The 23,683-nt window shown below is 42.9% G+C and overlaps 9 protein-coding genes across 9 annotated transcripts; 7 read left to right on the top strand and 2 right to left on the bottom strand.

Annotated features, from left to right (window-relative positions):
* Positions 1 to 1,229: 1,229 nt before the first annotated feature.
* Positions 1,230 to 2,861, top strand: EAE98_007756 (uncharacterized protein; the record flags this gene model as incomplete). Its single annotated transcript, XM_038955379.1, has 1 exon — positions 1,230 to 2,861. The coding sequence occupies one exon, from the start codon at positions 1,230 to 1,232 to the stop codon at positions 2,859 to 2,861; it is 1,632 nt and encodes a 543-aa protein (XP_038808108.1).
* Positions 2,862 to 3,895: 1,034 nt separating this feature from the next.
* On the top strand, positions 3,896 to 4,481 carry EAE98_007755 (uncharacterized protein; the record flags this gene model as incomplete). Its single annotated transcript, XM_038955378.1, has 2 exons — positions 3,896 to 3,973; positions 4,026 to 4,481. The coding sequence occupies 2 exons, from the start codon at positions 3,896 to 3,898 to the stop codon at positions 4,479 to 4,481; spliced, it is 534 nt and encodes a 177-aa protein (XP_038808107.1).
* Positions 4,482 to 5,680: 1,199 nt separating this feature from the next.
* Positions 5,681 to 7,321, top strand: EAE98_007754 (uncharacterized protein; the record flags this gene model as incomplete). The annotated part of the gene is made up of 1 exon (XM_038955377.1): positions 5,681 to 7,321. One exon carries the CDS (start codon positions 5,681 to 5,683, stop codon positions 7,319 to 7,321), a length of 1,641 nt encoding a protein of 546 aa, XP_038808106.1.
* A 1,919-nt stretch (positions 7,322 to 9,240) lies between these two features.
* Positions 9,241 to 9,676, top strand: EAE98_007753 (uncharacterized protein; the record flags this gene model as incomplete). The annotated part of the gene is made up of 2 exons (XM_038955376.1): positions 9,241 to 9,351; positions 9,494 to 9,676. The coding sequence occupies 2 exons, from the start codon at positions 9,241 to 9,243 to the stop codon at positions 9,674 to 9,676; spliced, it is 294 nt and encodes a 97-aa protein (XP_038808105.1).
* Positions 9,677 to 10,174: 498 nt separating this feature from the next.
* Positions 10,175 to 11,632, bottom strand: EAE98_007752 (uncharacterized protein; the record flags this gene model as incomplete). The annotated part of the gene is made up of 4 exons (XM_038955375.1): positions 10,175 to 10,201; positions 10,255 to 11,226; positions 11,410 to 11,503; positions 11,565 to 11,632. 4 exons carry the CDS (start codon positions 11,630 to 11,632, stop codon positions 10,175 to 10,177), a joined length of 1,161 nt encoding a protein of 386 aa, XP_038808104.1.
* A 932-nt stretch (positions 11,633 to 12,564) lies between these two features.
* Positions 12,565 to 15,404, top strand: EAE98_007751 (uncharacterized protein; the record flags this gene model as incomplete). Its single annotated transcript, XM_038955374.1, has 6 exons — positions 12,565 to 12,603; positions 12,664 to 12,756; positions 12,809 to 12,894; positions 12,945 to 13,585; positions 13,674 to 14,672; positions 14,719 to 15,404. 6 exons carry the CDS (start codon positions 12,565 to 12,567, stop codon positions 15,402 to 15,404), a joined length of 2,544 nt encoding a protein of 847 aa, XP_038808103.1.
* A 1,586-nt stretch (positions 15,405 to 16,990) lies between these two features.
* Positions 16,991 to 18,120, top strand: EAE98_007750 (uncharacterized protein; the record flags this gene model as incomplete). Its single annotated transcript, XM_038955373.1, has 3 exons — positions 16,991 to 17,069; positions 17,125 to 17,160; positions 17,261 to 18,120. 3 exons carry the CDS (start codon positions 16,991 to 16,993, stop codon positions 18,118 to 18,120), a joined length of 975 nt encoding a protein of 324 aa, XP_038808102.1.
* Positions 18,121 to 20,329: 2,209 nt separating this feature from the next.
* On the bottom strand, positions 20,330 to 20,582 carry EAE98_007749 (uncharacterized protein; the record flags this gene model as incomplete). Its single annotated transcript, XM_038955372.1, has 2 exons — positions 20,330 to 20,386; positions 20,439 to 20,582. 2 exons carry the CDS (start codon positions 20,580 to 20,582, stop codon positions 20,330 to 20,332), a joined length of 201 nt encoding a protein of 66 aa, XP_038808101.1.
* Positions 20,583 to 21,519: 937 nt separating this feature from the next.
* On the top strand, positions 21,520 to 23,178 carry EAE98_007748 (uncharacterized protein; the record flags this gene model as incomplete). Its single annotated transcript, XM_038955371.1, has 4 exons — positions 21,520 to 21,768; positions 21,831 to 21,930; positions 22,448 to 22,953; positions 23,008 to 23,178. 4 exons carry the CDS (start codon positions 21,520 to 21,522, stop codon positions 23,176 to 23,178), a joined length of 1,026 nt encoding a protein of 341 aa, XP_038808100.1.
* Positions 23,179 to 23,683: the final 505 nt, after the last annotated feature.

Genomic DNA, 23,683 nt, shown 5'->3' with positions numbered 1-23,683 from the left:
AACTTCTCAGGCGGTCAGACAACGGTTTTCTGCTGCAAGAGAATCGACGTGATGTATGATGCCAATCAGTCGTGACCAAGACTCGAAAAGAAAGCTTCAGTATATTTGTGACTTTACTGATTCAACCTCGGAAGGATAAGATTCTTATCGCAGTTCAACAAGAAGTTTGAGAGTACTCTAAACTCATCCGTGAAGTTCATATCATTCATGAATAAATACCTCAGCACTTTTGCAGATATCTTACCTCTCCAACGGTTGCATTATACATTAACGAAAATGGCACCTCTGTTCAGATCCCACCAGGAAAAAAAATATGAGATCATACTGCTTAGGGAGATGAGGTAGTATCGAGATATGAAAACAGGTTGATGGCTGAGAATTCTGACAATGCCGGCGTGGTGTTGAGTTGCGGGAAGGGCTGTTTCGTTGAGTGTCTTGGCTATACCGATACTTCAAATTATATGTAATTGGTTGCTCTTATGAAGAAAAGAGTATGTATTACACGTTGTTCGGCTGAAAGTATTATGCACTGTCCGACTGATTCGGAAGTAGTGGTTACATGTTAGTGGCATGATATATGTATGAATGGGTTTCAATAACTTTGAGATTTAAGAAATGGCATGATGGAGAGGAAGATATATTTTATTCCAAGACAAAGGAAGAACATCAGTCTATGATTCTTTCCCACGATGGATTTCGCAAACATGATATTCAATGGGATGAGGCCACATGACATCAATCATTCGTTGGAAGGTATGAAGGGGCTTGGTGTGGTATTGTAGTTGCCAATCATGGCCGTGAAGCATTTGTTAATGAGCGTGGTTGCTTAAGGGATGCAACTCAGTAGTAATAAGTGAGCCTTCTAATTCGAGCGAGTGCAATCAAAGGTTCCATACATACTTTCCCATTTTCTGTTCACAAGTTTTCCTTTGACAATTTACTTCTCATCATAACAAACATTCAACTCATTCATTATAAGCTTGGAATAGCATACTTATCACTCACTCGCCAACTTCATTCCTTAATGATGCTTCTAGAATAGGTAAGACTTGCTTGTCCAGTATGACTTCTCAGCTTGTTAATTGCAATGTTCCAGCAGAAGCAAGACTGTTTCCATTTATATTCCACGATATCTATTATCTAAAAGCAACAGGAATTCAGCATTGCAACAGTCAAATCTCGTGCTTCAGTACCTTGTGTACATCGTGTTTCGCCCCAAAATCAAAGCCATGGCTCGCTTCACTAGTTTCTTCAAGTCATCAAATAGATCACAAGAGGAACCTAGAAGACCACTTTCATCAGCTGCACCTTCTGTTGAGGGCTATGTTGATCACTTTACCAAGGATGGCGATATAGCTTCCATAAGGATTACAGATGGTACAGACAGGAAAGATAGCGCTAACAGATCCGTAAATAACGCGAAAAGCAATGTCGCATTTAAAACCACGGTTTCAATTGAAAATGAAGGGAATGGCCGCAAACTCAGCACCCCTAAGACTCGAGAGCATAGCCAGATCCCAGAGTGTACTGCTATGTCGAAATGCGAAGTGTGTTGTAAAGCCAAACTGGAGATCGACCCTGCGACACAAAATCCTGATCTAAGACTCAAGAATTGCGTTAAATTCTTAACAATGCGTGCTAATGGCGAGCATGTAGCGGGTTACAGGTTACCAGACGGTGGCACACATAAGTTGCCCGACAAGCTTCGATCCTTGCGGACATTCTTGAGCAAACACTCCACTATAATAGAGAAGTCCAGTGCAAACAAGATGCATGTTTCTCAACGATTGAGGCAATATTTAGACATGAACTCCACTGCGGATTATTTATTCGAAATTCGAACTGTAAACCAAGATGTTTCTAAAAACGAAGCAAGGTGGAATTCATATTTCTGGGTTCCTAGAAATTGGGATCCAATGAGCCCAGAACCACGTTCTAAGAGACTCAATGAAAAAAATAAACTCTTTTGGAGGTACTATGGTGGACCTTTTCAAGTCTATCCGGGACATTTTTTTTGTCCAATGAATGAGATCAGAAATTGCCACAAGAGATGCACGACATTGGAGGGCACAGCAGCTATAAAAGACTTCCGTCTCCTTGAGGATGTCAATCCGATTAATGTTCGCATGACATGCGGATGTGCTAGAGGAGGAAAGAATAGCCTTGACCAGAGCTGGAATGTACGATTATATAAACGAATGTCGGAGACAGAAAAGAGGGAGGAGAATGAGAAGAGGTATATGGAAAGGTTCACTCCTGCCTCGTCTAATGATGATCGAAAGTCGGGGGCGAAGGTGAAGGAGAATTCCGAATCGAGTTCCTGGGCGAATCCTGCTCTTCAATTTGATTCCTTGACAGATGACACCAGACTAGTCATTGAAGAAGCTGAAAGAGCCGCAAAGAATGGTAAGGATAAGGAAGATCATATCAAGTCACTGGAAGGCGAGGATGGCCTACCAAGAATTGAGGAGGAGACCAACACAAAAAGCCAGAATGAACCGGTGAATAATGACAAACTTTCAACTCTTGTTGATGAAAATATTGCATTCACCGATTATGGAGCTTCTCAGGACACCGGTTTAGAAGGACCAGAAAGAATCCGAGAACTGCACCCTTCCGTAACTCAAGATGAGAGTATTTCACCAACTGGCTCGGGGACTGGCCGAGATAGCGATGCAGAGGAAGGAAATCGAATTCAAGAATCCCGATCTTCAGTAGCTCAAGATGAGAGAATTTTAGCTGCGGGCTCTGAGTCTCCTCAAAACACCAATTCAGAATGGGCAAACGAATTTCTGAACTGGCAATTCCCATTAAACCAAGATGGGAGTTATTCAGCCGCCCAACCTGACTCTTCAGAATAACAATTAGATGGATGGAATAGATTTGAACAATAGCGAGCAACTTTGAATGTATTTCAGCCTTAGTCAGAATATAACACAGCGCGTTTTATGATTCATTGATTCTGCAATTGTGAGTTATTAATTCTTGTGGTAAGGTAGCGTACCTTTTGAAAGTGTGATTTGATTTGATGTACATGTATCCCATAAAGTGACTGCGAGATGATGTTGAGAAGATTCTTGGTAGATATCTAGGTGAGGTTTTGTGAAATAGGATTCAATATCACAATATTGCGTGGAGGTATTCAAGTAACGAAATCTTCATGGGCATAAGTTAAAGTCAGGTTCATAGATATTTCTCATAGCGTTTACTGTTACAGCGACTCTCGGAGGGGGAAACAACCCTGTTCTCTTTTCATTCTTGAAGAGAAATCATATTTGCACAGGAAATGCGTGACCTGACTCATTTGTTGACTTTTGTGCTCTCAAGTATGTGATGAACTTTATACCTGTTTTAGTAGATAACTTATTAGGTAAGATGGACGTCTGTAGTGTATTTAATTACCAAATCTCGGCTGGAATTTCACAAAATAGTTGGGACTTGGGGGATCGACAATGTCGTGAGATAATTGACACCTGGTGTTTGGGGACTTGGAGGCACTAGTGCCTTGAATGTCTACGGCATCCTTTCGTGATGATATGGATACCTTAGCAGATATAATCCTCATGTAGACAAAAGCATTTTGATTTAGAGAATTATGTGATTGTCGAATTCGTATAAGGATACGTCGTGGTGATTGAGGATAGAAGTTCTATGTGATTCTGAAGTGTCAAATGGTGTCCATCTTGATTTCGAAATTCACTTTAGTGCCTCCAAGATCTATGTGTTATCTTCCTTGTGGCATGTTAGTTTCAATTCTAGTGTGTAAATTGGCCTTTTAATGACGATGCTGGGAAAAGAGCAGCCGACGTAGTTTATCATTATATAATCATCAACCTCACATGTATCTCTTGAAGACACGTACAATTCCCACAGACCGGAAATCCAACCTTCAAACATGATGGAAGTCAAGGATAGTGATCATATAGCACACTTAACTGCACTTCGCAAGGTATTCTTGCATCATTTCGTGGAAGTAAGTATATTATATCTCGGCACGCTCATCCCTAACTAACACGGTCTGCCAGGCTCGCACCATTCCTCCACCAGGAATCGAGAATGTCGAAGAAATGAGAAAGAAACTACCTCTCGTGCGCTATTACGGAGATCTACCAGCAATGGACGACCCTTGGTTTCCCTTTCTATTCGCAGCTTCCAATAGAAGAATCGTCCATAAACCACCACATGCTCTTGAACGTCTCGGGCCGCTCATGCGCAGAACTCAGTATTTGGTTCGAGTAGAGATTCTCTACAGGGTGATATTCCTAGTCGAGTCCATTGACGACGATGGCCGCCTCATTTTTGTAGAGATTGACCGACACCTTTTAAGTCGCCCGTCGGAACCTGCAGTGTTGCCGGAATGGCTTCAGGGTATGTTTGTTCCCAATGTTGGGAAGGGGTTGGAGTGGGCGTGTGAGGATTGGGGAAATAAGTCACTTTTTAGATGTAGCTCTTGGTCAAAGGCAGGAACATCTTGGTGGTAGTCATATTGGTCTGTTTGGAGGAAAGTAATCTGAGGGAATGCAATTTCAAAATGGGTAATCTGGGGAATAATGGTAATTTGGGTAAACGACTTCTGATTGGCGATGCGAAATCTAAGGATTATACTACTATGAAGCTCTAGGCATTGGGAATGCAATTTTAGATCTACTGAAAACTCCCTCGGGTTCTTTTTTGTTTCTATTCCATTCTTGAATCTTTCTCTTGCTTGAGTTTCAGTTCTTGGGTCTTCCCTATTCTCTGACTAAGACGAATCCAAACTCTCCGTCTTCTAAATAATGAATACTGAAAATTCAGGGGAAACAAGGAACTAGATTCGTTCCTGAGGCTGCAAAGATGTGACTGGTAGTCAACTTCAGCTAACAATGAGTTTTCAGGAGCACTCATATCCAATAAAGAAGGCACGAGGTAGCTATTGAGGGATTTATTGACGGAACAGAAGCTCCAATTTAGAAGGTATGACTAACACAAGGAAGGGACGAGATGAACTAAAGCCTATCAAGAGCTGCCTGTTGTTATACTCGGACCATCCTCAATATTCACTTGAAGCTTTTTTACCCGAGCTTTGACTACCACTTCTTATATTCACCTTCTCACAATGAGTCTCTCTTTGTTTCGAGTTGAATGTTACGTTTCGTCATCATTTTGGCCTGTCTATCCCCCAGTTTCAAAGTACCAGTAAGGCTAGTACAATGAACATGGCACTTGGACGTTTTTTTTCTTGAAGTGCTTTTCATTTCACTGATTTTGCATGATCAGAGCTTCCAGAGCATGAGTTTGATGCTGTCTTTCTTATCATCTGGGTGCTCAAAATTGGCTTGGTTTCTTTCCATAGACTTGTGCCTTCATTGTTTAGGCTCACAGGAAGTGATATCTGTCTTGGATGGTTCAAAATTACTGGAGATGGTCATATCAAGAGCAAAGATGGAGGATTCTGAATGACACTTTGGGATCTGAGTGCAGCGCACGGCAACCTCCGAATCTTTTGTACCTTGAAATTGTGATGACATAGAATATTCACTCTTGATGGCTAGGCAATACCCTCTAGACACCTTGATAAAGTTTGTTCTAAGCGATCGCCCACACATTGTACCTCCTTCAGCGATTTCGCTTCTTCTCCTTTTTCCTAACAACTACAATCATTACACAACAATCATTAATAATAATTAGAACCAGCAACACAATGGCACCCAGAGCTAAAGCAACTAATTCCTCCTCAAAGAGTAAGGGACTCATTGAAAAAGAGGATATCTTTCCCACGATCGTTCATTCAAACCCCGTCACACCTCTTCAGAAATCTCTTTTAAACTCTCCTTTCAATCCTAACCTCGAAGAAACTCGCGACCCTCAAGATGCACATGGCCTGGAAGAAGCAATTGACCCACAGTTGATGCAAAGCAAGGCGATCAATCCTTCTGTCGCCCCAGATTTCAATCATCCATTTACTTTGGAGGTTGATCCTACATTGGCTCTGGATAAAAATTTCCCAGGTTCAGTCCCAGGTTCATATTCAATTAATTTAACAAACCAATATGATTCAAGTAGCGACTTTGCTGAGTATATCCCCAATCCAAACGAATGCAATTCATTCCCTCTTGACAACGGTGGAGCCCCTTCATCTTTCCGACTCGGCAATACAAACGACAAGGTCGAATCTCAAAAGTCATCTACAAAGGTGCCATTTGTTGATCCTATGCATCCGCATGCGCACCTGAAGCATGTGGCTGTGTTTTGCTGCCAGTCTCCAACTTGTGTGCAAGAGTGCAAAGTTGATTATAAGTATGCGACTCGCCAATTTACATTGCATTACTCTCGACAGTCAATTGAAGAGCCATTGTACAGTGGTCGCAAGCGTGTTGTGCCACAGACAGACAATCCAGATCATCGCATTCCGATGCTTCTCCTTTCCGGAGCTCGGGTCTACAGAGTCGAAAAGTTGGGAGAGAATCCGGTCGTGCGACTTTTTGTTGGTGACATCATCAACCGCAAGAAGAAGTATTGGGAGGTTTTGCCTGGGGGCGCAGTTGAGCAATTGGGATGGATTCAGGAGTTAAGAGACACGGCAGCTCCTACCGACCGATGTAGTGCTTGGAAGTGCACCACCCATGGAGACATCTGGAAGGTCAGTATCTTAGATCATCTTTTCGACAATGGTGCCGAAAATACTGGTACACTAGGAACCGACTATGACAGTGGCTATGCGAGCTCTTCTGGTCATATGGGAAGTTCGTCAAGAAAAGGATCATCTACATATGGCGACAACAATGCCACTTTCAATACGAGCCCTATCACTCCCATCAAATACTCGGTCGGCAAAAATAATGCTATTCTCAAGATGAGTCCGTTGACACCCACCAATTACTCGGTCGGCGAAAACAATGTTGCTCTCAAGATGAGTCCGGTGACACCAACCAATTACTCATTCGACGGTTATAACATGCTATTTAACGCGAGTTCAACCACAACTACCAGCCACTCAAGTGGTGATCAACATGGCCCAGCAACTACCATTAGCAATGTCAAGCCTCGCCGCAACCGAAACCGCAATCGCAGCCACGGCGCCAACAAGATGAGCTCAAGTGGCAACAACAACTCTCTTGAACAAATCGAGGAAGATCTTGAGGACTTCGAGATCAGCGGCGACGTTACCGAACTTCTTGAGTTCAATGACTACGCCAGTACCAGTGGTTGCGACTTCATGCAACCGCAAGCTCAAATGTGGGATGATGATCTCCTTAATGAGGTCAATACTTTTATCGCCGACGGAATCAACTTTGGCGAATCTGTTGAACATACAATTGAACACGACTTCGATGCTATTTGAATTGAACAACATTACTACGAGATGGATACGAGGAACCCTATCATATGGCTGGACCATTACTGTAACTGACATAGACACAAGACTTGATATCATCAGACGTTTATTTTTCGACCCTTTTTCTTTTCTTTCCTTTGTTTTTCTCTGCGCTTTCGGGATCATGGGGAATGGATCACTTATGGCTAAGGAGACGGTTACCGGGTGCACTATTTTTCGATTTTCTTTTTTCTGCAGATATTCAGTTCCATGGAGATATTTCGTTCATGAGTTAATAGTTAATGGTACGCGGTAGTTGATAAATGGTTAATGGATAATGGTAATGAACGATGGGCAGTGGGTAGTGGATATCATTCTTCCAGTAGTGAGATACTGAGTAATTAACGTTGTGGATACATGGCATAGCATGGAGGTATGGAAGAGGCGCTCATTATAGAGTTGTATCTTAAGAGCTGGGCTGGTCCTGGAATTAATGCGATGGTGTTAATTTTTGATTGCGGTGTTGATTGTGCGTGTGTATATGTGTGAATGTGAATTTTTTTGTGCAAGTTGTAGTGATTGTGACCTGAATATGGTGGATAGTTGGGGATGTCATATGGATATGGCTTGTATACGGCGAGATCGTAGAATTGTGGAAGTATTGAAACGGGAAGTTCATCTACGAGTTTCATCCTTTGCAAGTGTTGCTATTGAAAAGAACGACGTTATGATATGAGAAGACTGCAATAGGTATAGATATTCGACTCAGGAAACTGCCAGTAAAAAAGTCTAGACCTGAAAGAGAATCTTAACATCTCCAACCTTAGTAACTGTTTCTCTGGATCATGGAGATGCCAGGCTGAGACATATAGAGTACCTACCCTACTCCTCAGTAGTAAGAACGTAAAGCCAGCTCGAGATAAAAGTATCAAAACTTACGGTATATCGCGGTATTTTCCGGTCGTCTGAGTAGGTATGTATACCTATGTAAGACAAAAAAAATGAAAATCTACAATACTAAAAGACATCAGGAGATCGCAGCATGTCACTCCTCCTTCCTCAACGCTTGGTAATCTTGTGATGTTGGAATTAATGATTGAGAAATGGGCTGGCCCATCGATGAATAGATATTGTCTGATCATGAGGAGGAGTTTGGAGGCGTTGGAACTGGGGTGGGTTGGGGTTCGGCTTACTTTGTGGATTTGTTGCATTGTGTAGGATATGTGTTTCCGCGTGATTGGGATTGGGACAAAGATTTTTATCGGAGTTGGGGATTGAGGATTTGAGAGGGTGAGATGGTGAAGGGTGAGATGTGTAAGTGGGAAGTTTGAATTTGAATTTGAATTTGAATTGAGAGATTAAAAGAGGTGGTGAGATATATTAATTGACAAATCTTCCTTTTATAAATAACATATTAAAGAAAAACAAAACAAAAACAAAACACCAATACTGATACATCCATATACAAACCCCTAACATCCCAACACAAAACCTCGATTCCAGCATCCAAACGTCCCAAATACCGCAGAAGATAATATCGATATCGAGACTTCTAGCCCATCTATTCTGATCATTTGCTCTCCCTTGCATCGAATTCCACCATCGTACATTCTCCAGCTCATCTGATTCTGATTTCCCAATTTTGGGGAAAGGGAAAAAAGGAAAGAAGGAAGGGTAAGAAAGGTATGAAATGAAACACCTTTCGGTATTCTCCTTCCACATTCCTGTTCTGGTGAATAAACGATTGTGCATGGTGGTGGAGAAAAATGGTTGATGGGGAGGAATGTACAATACCTACGTTTCTTTTACCCAGGGAAGAAGCGGTCGAAGAGGGGTTTTCTATCTATCTATATAGAGAGAGATCCCTCGGGCTACTTGGGGGGAAAGCACATCATTGATTTTATATTCATCTTGAAAATTCAATATCGAAAAGACTTGATAAGAAAATGCATTTCCTCACACAAACCCTCATCGCCGCAGCATTCCTCGCAGGCGCTGTTTTCTCGGTTCCTCAGGGTATTCCTCCCAATGGAAGTGGTGGTGGTGATCAATCTACCGTACGTATTGTTATTTCTCTTTGCTCTTTCCTTCCTCCTTCCGTTCCCCTCTTCTCCTCCCACTCTTCTTCCCCCTTCACCTCCCTCACCCTCACCCTCACCCCTCCCCCATCCAAACAAACAAAACTAACCAACCAAAAAGTGCCACTGGAACTGCTGCGAATACGACCCCTCCACCTCCGGCACTCTCTGCAGAAACAACACCGCGCCGTATCCATACGGCGTCGATTGTTATCCAGCGTTGGACGCGGCGAATATGACATGTTGTCATCAGACGGATTGTCAGGATCAGACTTACTTTACGACGCCGATTGTGGTTATTTAGGGAGGGGTTGTGGGATTTGGTGGTGGGTAGGGGATTGGTTATTAAGGCGGGGCTTTGGGGAGGAAAGGTGGATTGGTTAGAGGATGGTGGGTTTGGGATGGAGTTGAGGGGAAGAAGGGGGTGGGTATTTTGGTTTTGAGAGGGGTGTTGTCGTGGTAATTTCGTTGGGATCTTTGGATTATGAGGGAATTGGGTGAGTGATCTCGATTTGAGCATGCGAAGTGGTGCTTCTTGCTTTGCTTTGGGATTGAACGATGTCACTTTCGTTTTAGATAGTCGGTACACCTAGGTAACAATGGAAAAAACTTGTGGGGTACTAGTCTGTCAATCTCTGGGGCATTAAAATGATGAATCTGGTCAGTATGAAACATGAGATGTGAGACATGAGTTGAAGTGTGAGAGAAGCAATAAGCATTGAATGACTTGACCCGGTTCGGAAGCTATCTTATCTGTGAAAGTAAACTCGCAACTAAGCTGCTTATATTTTAATTAGATTATTCAAAGAAAAAAAGGATGTTTCAATGCCTAGATAATAAGGGTTAGCGAATTGCTTTGGCTTTTCTTCAGATGCAATCTACCTCATCCGCAGTTAATCTGTTACCACTTTCATAAACAACCAGACTCGCGACCAAATCCCTCCCATCTTCCTCTGCATCTGGTAATAATTCTTCCCATGGTTTGCTCGGGAAAATATTCCACCATTGAAACGGATTCGTTTTCCACTTCATTGCTTCCGGCCATGTCTGCGCAGTTGGTGTCCCTAAGGTTTTGAACATACTCAAAATCAGACCCAATTGATTCCCATCCTCATCACCGCGTCGGCTTTCGAGGAGTGGTGTAGGAGGCGAGCGGAGACATTCGGCGAGAAGAACACCCGTAGACCAGAGATCAAGAGATGTGGTGTAAGCCGTGTTAGAAAAGAGAGTCTCGGGGCAGCGATAGCATGTGGTACCAACCTCAAGACATTTTTGGTCAGAGGGCTCAGCAGATGAGGAGAGGGTTGGGTGCCATGCGGTGCCAAAGTCGGCGATGACAACGGGAGTTTGACCATCGATATCCTGAGGTAAAAGAATATTGGATGGTGATATATCACGGTGAATGATTTGTTCTGCATGAAGGTATGCGAGCCCGGATAACACTTGTTTGAAGATCTTTTTAGTTGTGCGTGTGCTGAGACCATTGCTACTTTTTGATAGTAGATCTAGTAATGTGTGTGGCATGTGTGGCAGTATCAGAACTAATCTTGATTCTTGATCATACATTGTTGTGATTAGTGATATTATTGAAGGGTGTGAGAGCTTTTTGAGGATAGCAATTTCACGAGTGGGAGAATGTGGCTCCATGTTATGAGTTTCTGTTATCACTTTTAAGGCATAGGAAGCCTCTACATTGTCGCACCTGTAAACTTGAGAGACAGCACCACTCGATATATGGTGACAGTTTTTATAAGATCCTATGGTGATACCGGGGCTTTCGGGTGTTGGCAATGTTGTCGATAAAGAGGCCTCGCCATTTTGCTTAGTAGGATTACATAAATCATCGTAGGCAGCCTATGTATTGTATCAGTAAGATAGTTACAATAGATTGAGCGTTCACTGAACTCAAGAGTCAAGGGATTTTCTCCTGACGAACTACAAAGAACAGAAAATGGAAGGAGAGAGTATCACGAGAAAAGGGGAAAGACATGTTGCTCACGTGACAGAGAATGCTTATATTTGAAACTATAAACTCACTCTTGATGACGAAGAATTATAAGCCTCTGCTTCTATTTCAAATGCAGTTTTCTGCGTGTTGCCGCCAAGACCACCAACTGAGAGATATTTCTTTCTATAATTAGGAAGATTAGCCGTGTCAATTTATGTATTGAAAGGGAGTGGTGCCACTTTACAGCTTTGAGATATTATCATATCGTTCGGAAGCTTTCAAATCATGCTTCCAATCTGGTGTAGAGCTCATGTTGTTGATTTGAGATGATGTCAACAACGATAAACTAGATATAGAGAGTGTTCTCTTGTAGACTGCGTTCCTCTGCAAAGATGCTTTATCCGAGGTGATTAGTTCGTATTGGATAGGAGATGATCTCTCTCGTTTTCGGATAAAGTTCGGATGTGTCTTATTGGAAATATAAGAAGCCTTGTCTCTGATTGAGCATGTAGTGCATTGCAGTATTGTGAGGGAGGAGATCAGATGCAGTGGATATGTGAATACGTGAATATTATTAGATATTAGATGATGGATCTTATGGATACTAGGTACCTACTACGTAGAGCATCCAGAATGTCCAGACTATTCCCCTGTTGTCTCTCTCAAATATCTGGTCAACCGACAGGTGTGATAAGCATTATTTGCTTGACTTGTTATTTCAGACTGGTTTTGTCTGCTTTACCTTTACCTCCTTCAACGATATAAGGTTTCATAATCATAATTTCTTACACGAAGAAGAGGTGACACATCACGTGTTCTTTCCATCTAGCATGCAGCAAGTATTTGCATTGCTCATTTTGATTTTGCATGATTCTCCAACAAGGATTGTGTATGGATGGAAGCAACCGACAAAGCATCGACCAATCAATTCCAGAAAGAGAAAGAGCCGCTTTCACTCCTTCGAGCTTGGAATCGTGGAGAACTTCTAATTCCGAGAGCGCATGATTATTTATCATGTATTGATATTATATTGTCTACTCCATAGTGCCTTTTTATAAGAAAGAGTACTTTGCATACAATTTTACATTTGCCAGAAATAATTCTCCATTCATTCCTTTTTACAACAAGTACCACTGCAGCTACAACTGCTCAACCTGACCTACAAAGCAGAAGAACATGAACAATCATTAGTCACACTAGATGATCAACTCATTGGGAAGTTGGGATTACAACAAATCACAAATATGGATGCAGTAGACCGACAAGAGTATCCGGCTATGCTGGTAAGTTATTCCTTTTTCCACAGAATCACAGCACGCCGAGTCTTAATTCTTTAATGCTAGGATCGATTACAACCAGGGCCAGCTGCAGTAAAACTTAATGAGCGTGTGAAGAGGATAAATAAAGTGAATACGGAAATCGCGGATTGGTTGCAGGTACATACATTATCGGATGGCTGCGATGGCATATTATTTACAAATTCAATAGGAGCGCCGCAAAGTGGAAGAACAATATGCTTCCGGTCTCCGAAAGCTTGCGCGCAAACCTCTACAAGAAACTGGGGGAGATTTGGGGTATGGCATGTTGGGACATTCGGTTTTAACATGAACTAACCGGGACCTAGGGTATTCGATACACCATGGAGAAAAATTGTGAATTCGGTCGAATCGATCGCGGATTCTCATCACAATTTGGCTGAACGAATCTCCAAGGATGTTGAGCAACCATTGCGACAATTCGCTACCCAAAATCGAGAAATGCAGGGGATGACAACAATACAAGGGAATCTCGCGGCGATGGCTAAGGAGTTGGAAGATGCGCAACATGCCTCGGACAAGCTCAGCAAGAAGGGGGGGAAAGCAAGTACGCAAAAGGTGGAGAACGCAGCCGCCAAATTACAGAATGCGGAACAACAATGGCAAGCACAAGCTCCATTCATATATGAGAGTCTTCAGGCAGTAGATGAAAGACGATTGAACCACCTCCGCGATGTCCTCACGCAATTCGAAACACATGAAGCCGACAGAATTGAGAGAAGTCGAGTGGCCGTTGAGCAAACCTTGACAGCATTGCTGGAGGTAGATACTGCCCAGGAAATTAGGAATTGGTCTGAAGCATCTACGGCGGGAAGGCCCGTCATGGAACGACCCGTTAGACAACTTTCGAGCGCTGGAGACAGTGGCGCAATGCCATTACCTCCGCCTACTCCACGGTCTACACATTCAGCAGCTGCTAGTGATATATCAAGACAAGAAGGTTCTAGTGGTAAGCTAAATTTCTTGAATTATTGCTATTTCTTTAGAGAAAACTGGTTTACACAATTATGCGATTTATGCTAACTTACGACATCTAGAGTCGAAGCTAAAGAGCCGATTTGGCACGATGCTTCAACGTCGACGCCAAAGCATTCATGGAGGATTTGCTCGCGCCCCATCACCGAACAAGGGATTCGCGAGTTTGAATCGCAATTCCAACAGCAGTTCAGGACGACCAACCCTTTCACCTCATACTTCATCAAACAACTTGCGCGACTCCTCTTCACAAGACAACCGACTTTCTGCTCTTCCCGAATCACCATCTAATCGCGATACTTTGCAACCTAATGGCAACTCTCATGGTATGGGTCAAGATTCATTAAGTGCATCAGATGCGATTAGACCAGCTACTTCCAATGGTGTACCAAGCCCGGGAATGGTGGATCTGTCGGAAGTGGAACCACCATCGGGCCCACCTCCATCGCATTTCAAAGAAGCCCAAAAAGATTCTGAAGGCTTCACGGTGCCAGCAGCCATGAACGATCCTATATCGCAAGCTCTTAATGAAGCTCACGAGCAAAATGAACCTCAGTTCAAACTTGACATTCGAGATCAGCCGATTCCCGAGCAAGATGCAGATGCGCAAGCTGCATTATCAAGTGTTGCTAATACTTTGCGTTCATCTCAATTAACCACTCCTGGTCGAAAAGTCGGTACCGTCCGAGGTCGAAGAGATGTTCGAAACACAGTCTATGTCCCTTCGCCTAATCTTGATGTTAGTACCATAGAAAACAACTTACCTCCTTCACCGGCTTTCTCACCCGGAGGAGCACGTGCTGCAGCATTTGCAGCTATTTCGGAGCATGGCCATGCTGCGCCAAGTATATCTGATGCAAATTCAATTCGTTCTGGGCATTCTCTTTCCAATAATGTTGTGGTCAAACATGCTGATATGCATCACCCTGGCCTCAATGCGTCAATGATAGAGACTGTCAGTGCCACACTAGAAAACGGAGCAGTGAAGACAGTTAAGGTTAGTGGGGAGATTGCTTTAAGCTATATTTCGTCACCGAACGATGCTTCGTTGCCAGCTTCAGGTAAGTCAGCCTCACTACATGCAGCTGCAAAGTCTAACGTATATAGGAACCGAAACAATCAGAATCAACAACTTCCCCGCTCTGGAGGCTATTGGTCCTAATAGAACATTTGTTCACCCAGTATCAGCAGAGAAATCGGATGAATTTACAGTGGACCTTGCGTCAATATCGCACAAAACATCGCCCGCATTTACTTACCGAGTGCACATTGATGACAAGGATATGGCTGGTTATTCGCCATTATTGTTAAAACCGGCGTGGAAACCAGTTGGTGATAAGCTTGGTCTGATTATCGAGTATGCACTTAATCCAGCTTTCTCCTCGGATGCCATAACTTTCAACAACCTTGTTATCGTAGGTAAATACACAGGTGCTGGGGCTGCAGTGTGTAAATCCAAACCTTCTGGTACCCACTACCGTGACAAGTCTGCTATTGTTTGGCGTCTTGGCGATGTTACTCTCGGTCATGAATGGCATAAAATGAGTGCCTTATTTTCCGGCTCAGATGGCGCGGTTCAGCAACCAGGTCACGCGGAAGCCAGATGGGAAGTTCAACGCCCTATTTCTGGTAGTGGTATCAGCATTTCAAGACTGGAAGCAGTTAAAGGTGCTGAAGAGTCAGATCCATTTGCAGATGAATCATTAGCTCCAACGGCAGGTAACTGGGTTGAAATTGAGACTAGTAGGAAGATTGCCAATGGGGTGTATGAAGCAAGACAAAGCACAGCATGAAAAATGGGATAGGATTGAAGGTTGAGGGCTCAGGAAGGAACGGAGTTCTTTTCCAGGAGTTGTTTTTCTTCCATTTCTTTTGTTTTTTTTTGCATGCTCTTTAAGAGTATTTGAAAAGTACATAGGTGCACACAGGGGGGTTCAAAGCATGGTGGAAGAGTAATGGTTGGAGCATGGTGGAAGCGTTTCTTTGAGTTGATACCTAGCGTTTCACGCTGTTCTTTTTCTTTTTCTTCTTGTAGTCTAGTATATGTATGTATGTATATACTCAATAACTAGCTCGTTTGAGATTACGACATGAATCTTCTTGTCTATTTATTTTGATCATTTAAGTCGTGATTATAGATTGATTGATGGATGGCTATTACATACATATCATATCACAGTCTTCTTTCTTCATGATATGCATTACATTTTCTTCTTTTAGAATGGAAATGTGGGGGGGGGGATATTGTACTTGAGATATTTATCAAGCTTTCGTTTAGGGAAAGGAGGATGGAAGTTTTTAGCTTTGAATTTGAGAGAGTGAAGTGAGAATTGATATGATATGATATGGTAGGATGGGGTAGGATAGGATAGGGGGTTATGGATGATAAGCCTCGTGATGATTTGTTTCGTGGGTTGTGAGAGGTGGGTTGTGGGTTGTGGGATGCGGGATGTGGGATTGGGGGTTGTGGTTTGGTGGCTGTGTGTTTTGTGAGGGTGTTGTGTGAGGGTGTTGTGTGAGGGTGTTGTGTGAGGGTGTTGTGTGAGGGTGTTGTGTGAGGGCGATGATCCTGGTCCTGCTGAAAATTCAAGATGTGAGGGAATCTTACAGTGGAGGCTTCGTGTTGGTATTGGTGATATGGTGGTATTGATGATATGGTTGTATTGTGGGAGAATAATCCGGGGGATAATTTTTCGGGGGAATTCTTGATTTGAGGTGAGGGGTCAGGGGTGAGGGGTGAAGGATCTCGAGGTAGGATGAGAAAGTAGGATGGAGGGAGGTGTAGTGAGCTAGATTGGGAAAGAGGGGTAATGGGGTGAGATGGGATGGGCTGAGATATCTTTCAGGTAGTATGGTGAGTCTTCTGATCGGAGAGAATGTGGTTGTGGTTGTGGTTGTGGTTGTGATGAATACCAAATAGATAGATATGAATTGGAAATAGTAAAACCATTACTCGATTTAGCAATGAGGGGTTAGTTAATATGGCGATTTCGTGACACTGGGGTTTCTCGGAGAAATCTGTGGTGAGACGGTTTGTGTATGTATGTATGTATGTAACATTTGATAACGGATGTGTGTGATTTGAATGAATGAGTATAGAAATTACTTACGTCACTGCCCTCATTGCTCCTTCTAAGTTTGTGAGGTGGATTGTGGATTTTGGATTATATTAATTACCCTGCTCTGGAATCTGAATGTACTTTGTAGAGTTTGAATGATTATCGAGAGCAAGATCTATAACTTTCTCTTACTTACAACCTCAACCTCTCGCAACTCTCTCTAATCTCTCACAACAAAACAACAATCCCTCACATTTTTCCATACATACTACTTCCAACCCTTCAATCCCACTATCAAATCCAGTCATATACAAGCAATCATGTCCAACTACGGAAACGAAGAGCAATCTGACAGTTACGGCGGACAATCTGATACCTACGGTGAGAAACAGGAGAGTGGTATGATTTGTTTATTATCCCTTCCGCTTCACTTTCAATTACTAAGTTTTGGCAGGTTATGGAGGTAGAGATGATGATACTCAGTCTGGTGGTATGTATTTTTGTTGATGTTCACTTTTCGTTTTGATGAAAATTTGGATATGGTAGGTATCGTGATGTGGTATGGCGTGAGGCTGATTTGCACGATGTAGGATATGGCAGTACAGGAAGAGATAATACGAGCAGTGGTCTAGGTGGTGATGATAATGAGTCGGGTGATGCTTATGGTAGCACTAAGAAGGATGGTTATGGTAGTACCAGAAAGGATGACACAAGCAGTGGCTTTGGTCAGGATAATACAGTGTCTGGTGATAGCTATGGTAGTACTTGGAATGAGAACACGAGTGGCGGCTTGAACGATGATAGTGTCTCGGCTGGAGATACTTACGGCAGCACCAGAAGCAATGATACGGCAAGTGGATATGGTCAAGACACTTCCTCATCTGGAGATGCGTATGGCAGTACTGGAAGCGGCAATACAAGAAGTGGCTTAAGTGACGATAACACTTCATCCGGAGATACATACGGTAGCACTGGAAGAGACAATACATCATCTGATGATACATATGGCAGCACCGGAAAGGATGATGTAAACAGCAGCTACAACGATGATGTCACATCCTCAGGTGATGCATTTGGCTCTACCACTGGCACCGGAGGTGATTCATATAATAATGACAAGATTGGTGGATTTGGAGGAGTCAAGGCTAACTCTTCTGGATTCGGTGGTGATATTAATGCTGACTCTGACGTCTCAGGTGGATATGGTGGAGACAAGAGTGGTTCTCAAGGTTTGGAAGGAAGTGGTGATAATACTATATCTGGAGGCTATGGTAGTGGTGACGACAACCAAACCTCCAGTGGTTATGGGGCCGCCAAGTCTGGTTATGGAGAGGGAGATTATGATGACAATGATCAGCCAACCTCCAGTGGATATGGTGATAATGACCAGGGTAAGTCTGCATTGAAGAAGGGCTTGGAGAAGGACAAAGAATTGTTCAATGAGAACTGAAATGATGGTGATACTTTGAGGATGCGACGATCATTGAGTATGAGATTCTCTTTTTAGCGATTGCAAGGGTTGCGCTGTGAATTTATTCACTCATATACAGTTCATCTGGGAAGCGATGATTTTAATTCTGCTCAATTATCTGGGATACTAGTACATGCAGACACGAAGATATTTAGGATGCGAAGACTTTTGATTTATTCAATTTATATGGGAATTCTGAAATGGATACTAGGGTGCGGAGATATTCGGATTGCGATGGATTTCAGTTAATGGTATTTCTCCAGGGCTATAGTTTCTCAATGAACTTTACTTTGGCCAGATGCATTTCAACTTTGATTGTGATACTGGTTGACCATCCGACTGATATAAACTCTCTTGCTTGTATACACCTCTAGCTTCGGATCGAAACTTGGAAGAAAAGTACTTTGTCGGCCTTTCTTAGGGACACTGCTCAGTTGTCTGTGAAAGCTCGAATATTAAAGACTATTGAGTGAATGGAATAGGGGAGTTTCCAAATTTCCCAGTTTTAACGGGGGAGATCTAATGAAATGGTAGGTGTAGATATCTTCTGTCTGTCGGAGCAAAGTATACCATGTGGCAAGCTTGAGAAAGACTCGAGCTTATTACCCAATTCTCATTTCATGAAACAATTCTTCCTTGATGGATAGTTTCTTAACATTTCGATGTTCTAAGGAGAACTTGCATACTAAATTAAGGCAGGGAAATGGTTTCCGAGTTCGCTCGAGAACGGAGGATGAGGTTGAGAAACGTGTAAATTTGATGCTTGGGATTCCGTTGAGGACACTTTTGAAGTTTTGATAGGAATCTGGTGCGATGTTTTGACAGCTATGTGCATAGACAAGACAGTTTTTGGTAGTCCAGAGAACAGTACATGGTATAGTTTCCCTCACAATAAAAATAAAGGCCTAGGGTTGAGCATCACAAAAATGACGGCTTAATGCTGGTTGGAGATAGAAAAGATGGTGTGTGTGTGAATACAACAGCACTTAAATATCGCATGCGCTCTATAGCATGGTACAAACTATACCATCCACTTTTGTGAGTTTTATCTTGATTCATGATACTATCATGTCAGAAAAGAGATAAGAAAGCCATTTGTAGGAGAAAGATTCTCAACATCATTTATCATATATCATGGTATTATAGGCATGTTGCAGCCGAGTTTTAAGCGAACTTGCAGCAGCGCCTGGGAGATGTTTATGTGCTTGCTAAGGGGCTTGAGAAGGTAGATCTAGGAATTGAATAGAACTGACTAATCTGCTTCGTGATGAAAAGTTGATATGAAGGGTAAGCATGCATGCATATTTAACTTTCTACTCGTAGAATGGCTGATCAAGGTTCTATTTGATACCTATAATCTTGAGTTGAGGGAGGGGATATGTACATGAGATATGAGAGATGATTAATGAGACAATTAAGACATGGACAACTAGACTCTACATTTAGATTCTATGGCACATATGTTTTACTCAAACCAATACATGCACATATTAGGATATTGGTTCGTGGTATGGTATACAGCGGTACTTTCCATTATGTGATATATAACTTGCAATTGAGAGGTACCATCGGGTTTCGAACACCACAACGATGGAGGTAGAAGACCGGTATGATGGAGAAGGAGAATTCTTTTGTAAGAAGCCATGGTTAGAAATAGAGTAATTGTACGGAAAATATAATCGACAAAGAGAAAGATGTGAAAATAAAATGTATACGAGTGATACCAAAAGCGTATAGTGCAAAGAGATATCAAGAGGGAGGGAAAGGAAAGGAAGAGGAGATATATATCTCTATCTAGATTCCAGACGAGAGAAAATGGATATTGTTCACCGACCCCTCAAAATCTCACATCCTCACATTTCTTAAGAAAGAGGATAATAATCACTCGGTCACTTTCGTCACCCATACTTAAATCTCTTTTTATATAAGTCATCACCTCACTTAGTTAGGGGGTTAACCAAGATTGTCAAAATCATCAAGCACAACGTTATCGATATCAATCTCAAAATCAAACATCAACAAATCCTGCATTCATTCTACTCCAATATTCCATTCCACACTACCCCAGCCATCCCTCCTCCCTCAGCTTTCCACAACCCATGCCCCCTCCATCAACCGAAAACAGCTCATTCATCCAAAAGCTTGCCTCTAATCCTCCTCCCGTTCTCAACGTATGACCCTCGCCTGCCTAATAATCGCAAGCACAGTTGGTCCATGCATTGTTACAGTCACTGGCAGCGTACACCTAGCATTTGTTAGTGTGAAAAGTCTTATACCATATCAACAGAAATACGTGCAAGTCCAGCAGCTTCGCACGAAGCTTCGCATTGCGCCCGAGTGGGACAGGTGTAGGGACCCCAGGTATTCTGGCGGCTTTCAATCGCAGCGCCCATGCCAAAAGCAGCCATGGCGAAAACGACAAGAGAAATAGAGGCCTTCATGTTGAGAGTTTTGGGGTAGAATAGATGTTGCTGTGTTTGTTGGGTTGTGTAAGTAGACTTTGAGGGAAGAATAATAGTCTTTTCGGGCTAATCCTCTCATTATTTATATTGCCAGAAAAGTATGCGTGCTATGCTTAGTCCCATATTACCGGGAATGTCATTGATGCATCATTAAGCAATATCAGGGGAGCTTATCGGCCAAATTGTGGCATATAGTATAACAGGGTTTTCAAGTGAGGCTATCTCCATATTTCAATATATCTGAATCGCTCAAAAACCTCACCGGTTATGGAAAGCAACGAAGTCCTACCGGCACCTGGGACCACCTTATAAGGGCAATAAGGATCCGGTGGCCTTGGTACGGAAGAGGGTTTCAAGTGGGGCTCGCGCACCCCATGGCTGTGGCGAGAGGTATTCCCCAATGGTAAGATAAAACGTAAGCAACCCTCCCTTAAATGGTAAACAGAATACATGGAGTGCGCGAGTCCCACTTGAAACCCCCTTCCGTACTCGTGCGGCCAGAAAGTATGCAACTCCGGCGCTATGAAAACCAGGTTAGTCCTCTTGTAGTTTATCATCTTGTGCTATGTGCATCTAGCGTCGGAGTTGCATACTTTCTGGCAGCACGAGTACGTAGCATCTCATATACTGGCTAATATGCACAGCAAGTCAAGTCCCAAGTGGATATCTCTGAGACATAGCAGGCTGCATGAGCCCAGAAACTCTAACTTGCAGGGAGATATGCACGTCGTAGCCAAGCCTTAACCGAGAGCTGCAGCCTGCTTATGTTTCTAACGAAGCGAAAGGGTGCACGCACTTGATGAGCTCGCATTTCCGGTCTTTCTACATTAGGTAGTTCCAGTTCATCATTTGTAATGCCTGGGTTTTCGATCAAGACAGGGAGACGAAAAGCTTACAGACTGCTAATATTGCGAGCATGGCGTCCAATTCGGTGCTCTTACTTGGAGCCACGGGTTACATTGGAGCAGCGTTTCTGTCCCGCTTTAGCAACAAATATCTTATATCTCCATCACCACGATATAAACTTACAGCATCAACTCGAAGTCCTGAGAAAGCTAGAAGACTAAGGGACTTATTGGGAAACATCGAGACGACGGATGTTACGCTTAACGATGGTGTAAAGCTTGAAAGGAAGGTCGAGAAACATGACATTATAGTCCAACTAGTCAGTCTTCGCACCTCTGAATACTCTTGGGGAAATGGATACATTCAGCTGATTCTGCGAAGGCTGATTGTGATGCACTCGAAGGCACCAAGTCTATTCTGAAAGGAATCAAGACGAGAAAAGAAAAAACAGGATATCCGCCAATTCTCCATCATGCTGTAGGTCCGCTAGTTTTACAGTCAAACTGCGTTTGCTAATGGTAATTTCTTATCAAGTCAGGGGGAGGTAAGTTTTCTCCAACTACTCGTGCTACCAGAAATTATGCAACTCCTGCCTCAATAGGATTAAGACACTGTGTGAAAGCTCACTAGAGCTTGGAAAGGGCATAAATCTTTGAAATTTGAACTGAAAGCAGTAGAGCTTCAATATAAGCGAGCCATTCAATTGATTGATTTTTCCAAATCTCCATTTATTATAATGGAATTGAAAGAAGCAATGGATTCCATTGACCTATTAAGATCGATATAGTGTATTTAGTATCGGAGCTGTATACTTTCTGATAGCACGAGTACCTTGTAGCTCAAGTTGATCCAGTGTTAGCGTTTCTTTTTGACGAAAAATGAATGGCTATTCGTCCCATGTAATCATTTCTGACATAGAATCTGACCTTATCAATGATATCCCAATAAGCAAACCCCGTAAGCAGACCCTTCTTAGATTTGAGATTTCTAAGTAACAGAAATCCAAGATCGCGTTGTCGACCACAGTATTGTCAAAGCTGATGAGGCTGGTGATTTACTATCCTTTATTACAGTACCATTTGTCGTGTATGGCACCGCTACGGGGTTGATCCACGAACACAAGCTTGGTCACCAAACATCTATGCCTGTTCCACGACTCATTCATGTTTCTGTGGATAGAAGAGCCGTGGGACAACTTGGACCTGGTGAGAACCCGTGGATGATATCGCACGTCAATGATGGTTGGTCTCCCGAACTCAACTTTATATTAGGAAACGATTCCGGCCGGGCTTTGCTAACGATTCTTTTAGTAGCGGAACTTTCTATGGCGTTATTGGAAGATACTGCAAAGGGACACGGAAAAGACGGCTTCTATTTTGCTGATGGAGGTTACGTTCTAGCCCGCGATGTCTCCAGAGCTATGGCAGAGACTTTCTCTTCAATAGGGTTATCCGAGGAACCATCTCCAAATACTTACACCGAAGAAGAACTGAACGAGTACACAGTGATAATTTTCTCCCTTATACACACTATCCTTGTTACACTAACATAGAATCAGATCAGTTTCTGGGGCGCAAGTATCCAAGCAACAGGTGATAGAGCAAAGAGGACCGGTTGGAATAATCCGCATACGGTGGGAGAATTCCAAGGTCATGTCGTGACTGACACGAAGAGACTGGCTTTTCAGCCTTTACAGTCTTATGGAAGGTGTCTCGATTACTCGGATTAGAATACGTATACGTCTTCTAGGCAACAATTGTATTGAGATTAGGAGTCACATAGCAAGGCACTCAAACCATCGTGCACCTAGCTCTGCTCAACTCGAGCGGGACCTGACATTCGAGGCGTCGCTAGACATCACAAACACCGGTGATCATGACGGCTGGGAAGTGGCTCAGATATGCATTTCTAGCAAGGAGAGCCGAGTAGCAAGGCCCAAGAAAGAATTGAAAGCATTTTCGAAAGTTTGGATTCGGATGGGCACCTCGGATTCTGTCACCGTCAGCCTTGACAAGTACACTATGTCTTTCTGGAATGAAGTGGGTAGAGAGTGGCTCTCATAGAAGGGGACCTATCGGATCATCGTTGGCAGGAGTGCAGATCCCAAGGACGAGATCTTGTACCATGATGTTAAGCTAGAGGAGGATTCCAGATGGTCGGGAATCTGATTTAAGACATTTTAGCAGTACTATATTATACCTATCATTAGGTACTCATCATAGCTTTTTCTGATA

This window comes from Botrytis deweyae, assembly GCF_014898535.1.
Source record: "Botrytis deweyae strain B1 chromosome Unknown BDEW_019, whole genome shotgun sequence".
NCBI classification, from domain to species: domain Eukaryota; kingdom Fungi; phylum Ascomycota; class Leotiomycetes; order Helotiales; family Sclerotiniaceae; genus Botrytis; species Botrytis deweyae.
This window is presented reverse-complemented; position numbering and strand designations above follow the sequence as displayed.